We start from the raw sequence: 5641 nt of genomic DNA, 5'->3' as shown, positions 1-5641 counted from the left end.
GCTGCCCTCAGGCAGGCAGAGAGGCTGGCCATAAACTTCCTGCTGGTAGTAGTACCTCAGTCACTGAGGATGGGGGTTAGGTGAATGCATTGATTGGCTGGCCCAGGCTTTGGCTGCATGCTCAATCAGTGAGGGTTTATTATGGGTGTCTGTGATAGAAAAACTAAACTAAGAAAGACACACACAGCAGGTTAGCCCTTGCACCCAAGAAGTCCAGTATTGATACCCAGCTCCACCATCATCAGAGAACCAGGCTCTTATCATCTCTAGAGAATGTCACCCCTCCTCGTGTGGCAATACAGCTGCCAGGGCTCCAGCCATCACACCCAAATTCCAGAAAATAGAGGGGAAGGGGAGGGGGGTACTCCCTTGACTTTAAAGGAGAAGTCACACACAACACTTTTTACATTTCATTGTCCTGAATTTAACTGCAAAGGAGACTGGGTAAAGTTGTGTTTTGTTTTTAATTTTTCAATTATTATTATTCAAAAGGAGAGACACTACTTTGCCAACAAAGGTTCGTCTAGTTAAGGCTATGGTTTTTCCTGTGGTCATGTATGGATGTGAGAGTTGGACTGTGAAGAAGGCTGAGAACCGAAGAATTGATGCTTTTGAACTTTGGTGTTGGAGAAGACTCTTGAGAGTCCCTTGGACTGCAAGGAGATCCAACCAGTCCATTCTGAAGATCAGCCCTGGGATTTCTTTGGAAGGAATGATGCTAAAGCTGAAACTCCAGTACTTTGGCCACCTCATGCGAAGAGTTGACTCATTGGAAAAGACTCTGATGCTGGGAGGGACTGGGGGCAAGAGGAGAAGGGGACGACAGAGGATGAGATGGCTGGATGGCATCACTGACTTGATGGACGTGAGTCTGAGTGAACTCCGGGAGTTGGTGATGGACAGGGAGGGCTGGCGTGCTGCGATTCATGGGGTCGCAGAGTCAGACACGACTGAGCAACTGACCTGATCTGATTATTTTTTTTTACAATATTGTATTGGTTTTGCCATACATTAACAGGCATCCACCACGGGTGTACATGTGTTCCCCATCCTGAACCCCCCTACTACCTCCCTCCCCAGAAAGTTGTGTTTTGACTTGGGCAGTTAAAAGGAGTTCCTTACCAAGTGGTGAATAAATATTAGGGAGGCAACCAGTGGTCTCCAATACACAGTCCACCCTGGATCCAGGGATGGGTCCCTACATAACCTCTTTGTGACTGGCTCTTCCTTTCTAGTCCCTGCATGAACACCACCCCCATCCTCTGGGTGTTCCCTTCCCGGCCGAGGTCCCACAGCACTCTGGACACTCTCTAGCCCGAGGGTGGCATCTGATCACTTCTGACTCCTCCGTTGGCTGAAGAGATCCTTGTCACCTTCACCTTGGGCACACAGCAGCACTTAGAGACTGAACGGATAGAAAAGGGGCCACACTTGAATCACAGATGAAGACCTGGAATCTGTTATTGGCTACCACAGTGTCATTGGCATGCACTGTTACAGATGTGAAGTTACAGCCCTGGCCAGGTTAAGTTGGTTCTCTTTGATTACCTAGTCCAGCATCCAAGGCCAAAGTTGGGAGGGTGAAATGGGTGGTGGGGGGGGCGGGGAGAAAATCAGTAAAAAACAAAAACTCATTTATGTGTCAACATTTAATTTTAAGCTCATCTCACCACCAAGGCACTGACCACCCACCACGGCTGATTCCCACTGAGTGGGGCTGTGTGACACAGTCCCAGAGGCTCCAGGCTACCACTCTGTGTCCACCAGATTCCAGAGATAGTCGCTGATGAACTTCTTAGAGAGCTGGGTGCTGTCCAGGTGGATGGGCTGGGCAACGCTGGGGCCGTGGTGGACTGAGCATGGATGTAAGGAAAGCCAGCATGCACTGCCCTCTCCCTCAACCCCATGACAAAAGGATACTGCCTTGCAATTGTTATTATTAAGATACTTAGAGGGGCTTCCCTGGTGGCTCAGTGGTAAAGAATCTGCCTGCCAATGCAGGAGATACGGGTTCAATCCCTGGTCCAGGAAGATCCCACAGGCCACAGGAGAACTAAGCCTGTGCGCCACAAATACTGAAGCCCGGGCACCCTGGAGCCCGTGCTCCAAGGGAAGCCACCACAAGGAGAAGCCCACACACTGCAATTAGAGTAGCCCCTGCGCTCCACAACTAAAGAAAAGCCCACATAGCAACAGAGACCCAACACAGCCAAAACAAAACAGATGAAGCTTTAAAAAAAGAGAGAGACTGAAACAAATTTTCATAAACAGAAAAGTAAATTCTGAGAGTGTACTTTAAAAAAAACTATGGTAAAATCTATGTCATATTATACTGACCACCTTGAACATTTTCGAGTGCCCTGTTGAGTGGCATTCGGTATATCACACTGTTGTGCAACCGTCACCATTTATCCCCAGAACTCTTCATCTTGTAAAACTGAAAAGTCAAAGTGAAAGTCACTCAGTTGTGTCCGACTCTTTGCGACCCCATGGACTGTAGCCCGCCAGGCTCCTCTGTCCATGAAGTTCTGCAGGCCGGAATATTGGAGTAGGTAGTCATTCCCTTCTCCAGGGGATCTTCCCAACCCAGGAATTGAACCAGGGTGTCCTACATTGCAGGTGGATTCTTTACCAGTTGAGCTACCAGGGAAGGGCCCTGGAACACTGAAACTCTGTCTCCATTAAACACTGACTCCCCCTACCCCACTCTGATCATCCTCATCTTACTTTCTGTCCTCATGAAACTGACTCCTCTAGAGATCTCAGGCAGGTGGAACTAGATAGTATCGACTTTTTGTGTCTGATTTATTTCACTCAGCATACTATACCCTGGGTTCATCCTCGGTAAACTGTGTTGGGATGTCTTCTTTTTTCCACCCTGTGGATGGACCACGTTTTGTTTCTCTGCTCATCTGCTGATAGATGCGTGGGTTGCTCCCACCTTTGGGCTCTTGTGAACAGGGCTGCTGTGAAATGGATGTACAAACACCGTTCAAGTCCCTGCTTTCGTTCCTTTGTGGGTACACCCAGGGTGAAATTGGGTCATATTCCAATTCCCAGAAGTGGAATGGTGTCATATGATCATGCTGTTCAGTGTGTGGGATCTGCCACAGTGTCTGCACCATCTAATTCTCCCCAGCAGTGCCCAGGGTTTCACTTTCCCCACAAAGGATACTGCCTTTGATCATCCCAGGCTCACACTCATAATCCCACTCGATTTTACTAATTCGGCGATAAAGTTGAGCCACGTACCTGTGCGAGAAGACAAAAAAAAAAAAAAAAATAGAGAAAAGAAGTCATTCCAGGGTTAACTCTAGCAAAGATCCATGGGCTACAGACACACACACACACACACTCACAGGGATACGCAGTCACATCACATCTATGGACCTACACAGCTGAAGGGATGGTGACTGTCGTGTCCTCATCAACTTCCTTCTCTTGTCTTTCGAGATCCGCCTCAATCTCTTTGAGCTCCTCCAGTTCTCTTGTGAGCTGAGTAAAGCAAGTAGTTAAGGATCCCTGGTTTTGGAGGCAGGGCTGCCCACACGCTCACACCTCACACCAACCCTGTCGGCCCCAAGCCACTGGCTCTAGGTGTGTTTTCCAGTGTGAACAGGTGCCTCCCAGGTGGGGCTGGGGTCCGACCATTCCACACACACAGGAAAGGATATAGGAGGTTGGCCTTCAGATGGGCGTCCTCCTCGCTGGCCCTCTGAAGCTCAGCTTCAAGCTGCCGCACCTCGACACCACCCTGGTGTGCCTGCTCCTTTGCATCCAGGAGGCGCTGGGCCACCTCCTTCTCTGCGGTGAGGATCTCTGCAGGGCGGGGTGAAGTCTCGGCCCCTCAACTCAGGCTCCCCAGTAGAACCCCGGAGCAGAGGACGGCCTCAACACCCCCATCTACGCCCACTTCCATTTGTGGCTCCCAGACCCATCGTCCTATTTACAAATACCCACAAGAGTCCCACCTGGAATCTGACTCAGGGTATCCATTTCACTAAGTCACACCTGAATCCATCAGGCGAAGAAACTCCAGTCCCTCTTTGTCCACCTAGTCTTAATGTATGACATCACTCTCCACCCCGTTGCCCAGACAACAAGCCCAGGACTCACTCTTTGGATGCAGTTGGCCATCCATCCTGGCAGGGCCCCTCCTTCCTCGTGCTGGTCCTTCATCCCTCCAGGACCACCCTGTCAGCCCCCCTGCTTTGCTTTGGTCGCTCCTGTTGCCAGTCTGTTCTGCTCTCTGCCTTCAGAGTGGCTGCGTCAGAGGCCGAATGCTAAGTCACTCCTCTGCTCAAAGACCTCCCAGGGCTCCCCCAGTGTCTCCAGGATAAGGACCTTCCCCTTCCTTGCTGACCTCCTTTCTCCTTGCTTTTCTCCCGACCACGTGTTTCCCTCTGTTCTGGCTGCAAAGATGTGTCATTAATACGTGCAGACATGCCATGTTTTCTCATGTGTGTTCCTGGGCCCCCGCCTGCCTATCCTCCAGGGATGCTGCCATCGGGCACACCCATTCCCAGCCTGAGGACCTCCTGGATAATGCCCAACTCAGGCGGAATGGACACTGTCCTCTCCCTCCTAGGGCATGACTGTGCTCTTAGCCATCATCCTGGCTTATTTATTTCTTGTCTCTCTTCTTCAAGGCACAAATTGTGTCTTACAGTCACTAAATATCAGCCAACACCTACTCAGAATGAATGTATTTGGAACGGAACATCTGAAAAGATCAAAAACACCCTAAGAAGGTTATTGTGTTCCTTCTCATTGAGTCAGAGAAACCGGCCAACCCAGGGAAGACACAGATGACAATGCTTCTCAGAGGGCCAGTGTTTGTTTACAAACTTAGATCAAGTTAATTTTTAATCAAAGCGCTACATGTCTATGGTTGTGAAAACTTAAACACACACTTGCACATGTGCACACACACACACTCCTCTCTAAGCCTCTCCACCCTCTGAAGCAGCCACTTAAACTCCTCACTGTTTTCTCTGGCATCAGCCTTCATATTTCTAAATAATTTGCTTATGCTGCTATTTCTTGACCTGTGTTAGACGGTGCCTGCTGACTTCCTGTCGGAGAGCTGGGGGTCTGGCTCTCTTACGCAGCCTTCCCGCCCCTTCTCCAGGCACCGTCCGAACCACAGCCAAGTCTCCTGGCTGTTCAGTCTAAGCCGTCACTGCCTACATGCGTGCTCTGGCCACGGGTGACCAGGGAGCCCTAACCCATTCTGTACTCTCACAACGCTCTGAGGGCAGTTTAGCCCTCCTTGAGTTTGAGAGGCTATGAATGGAAGTTCAAAGAAGTGGCTTGTCCACAAACTTAGCTCCAAAGCCGGGATCTGAACTGGATTCTTTTTTTTTTGGCCACGCTGGGCAGCATGTGGGATCTTAGTTCCTCGACCAGGAATCGAACCCGAGACCCCTGCAGTGGAAGCGTGACTGCCACCAGGGAAGTCCCTGAACTGGATTCTTTGATCAAACCCCAGCACCCTAGAATGCTGACTCTTCTCTCCTTGCCCCAAATCCATCCATTCTGCTGACCCAGGCAGGTTGGGTTATGTTGATCTTCTCCCCAACCACCCATGGAAGTAGAGTTACCGGAAAGGGAGAGGAGAAAAGGAAGGAGGAGGGGGAGG

The 5641-nt window shown here is 50.2% G+C and overlaps 1 protein-coding gene across 1 annotated transcript in view; it reads right to left on the bottom strand.

The window, feature by feature from the left end:
* Positions 1–1634: 1634 nt before the first annotated feature.
* The window catches only part of SPC24 (SPC24, NDC80 kinetochore complex component), a 6142-nt gene continuing 2135 nt past the window's right edge, over positions 1635–5641 (bottom strand). The window contains exons 2-5 of the mRNA XM_010828332.1: positions 3675–3819; positions 3395–3499; positions 3176–3252; positions 1635–1853 (exon numbers count right to left, since the gene is read on the bottom strand). Of these exons, the coding sequence (XP_010826634.1) occupies positions 1747–1853; positions 3176–3252; positions 3395–3499; positions 3675–3819 (434 nt within the window). The 3' untranslated portion in view covers positions 1635–1746. The remainder of the gene's footprint in view (positions 1854–3175; positions 3253–3394; positions 3500–3674; positions 3820–5641) is intronic.

This window comes from Bison bison, unplaced genomic scaffold (genome assembly GCF_000754665.1).
Source record: "Bison bison bison isolate TAMUID 2011002044 unplaced genomic scaffold, Bison_UMD1.0 scf7180017864492, whole genome shotgun sequence".
In the NCBI taxonomy this organism is placed as follows: Eukaryota; Metazoa; Chordata; class Mammalia; order Artiodactyla; family Bovidae; genus Bison; species Bison bison.
Note: the sequence above shows the minus strand (reverse complement) of the source record. Positions and strands in the feature narration are given on the sequence as shown.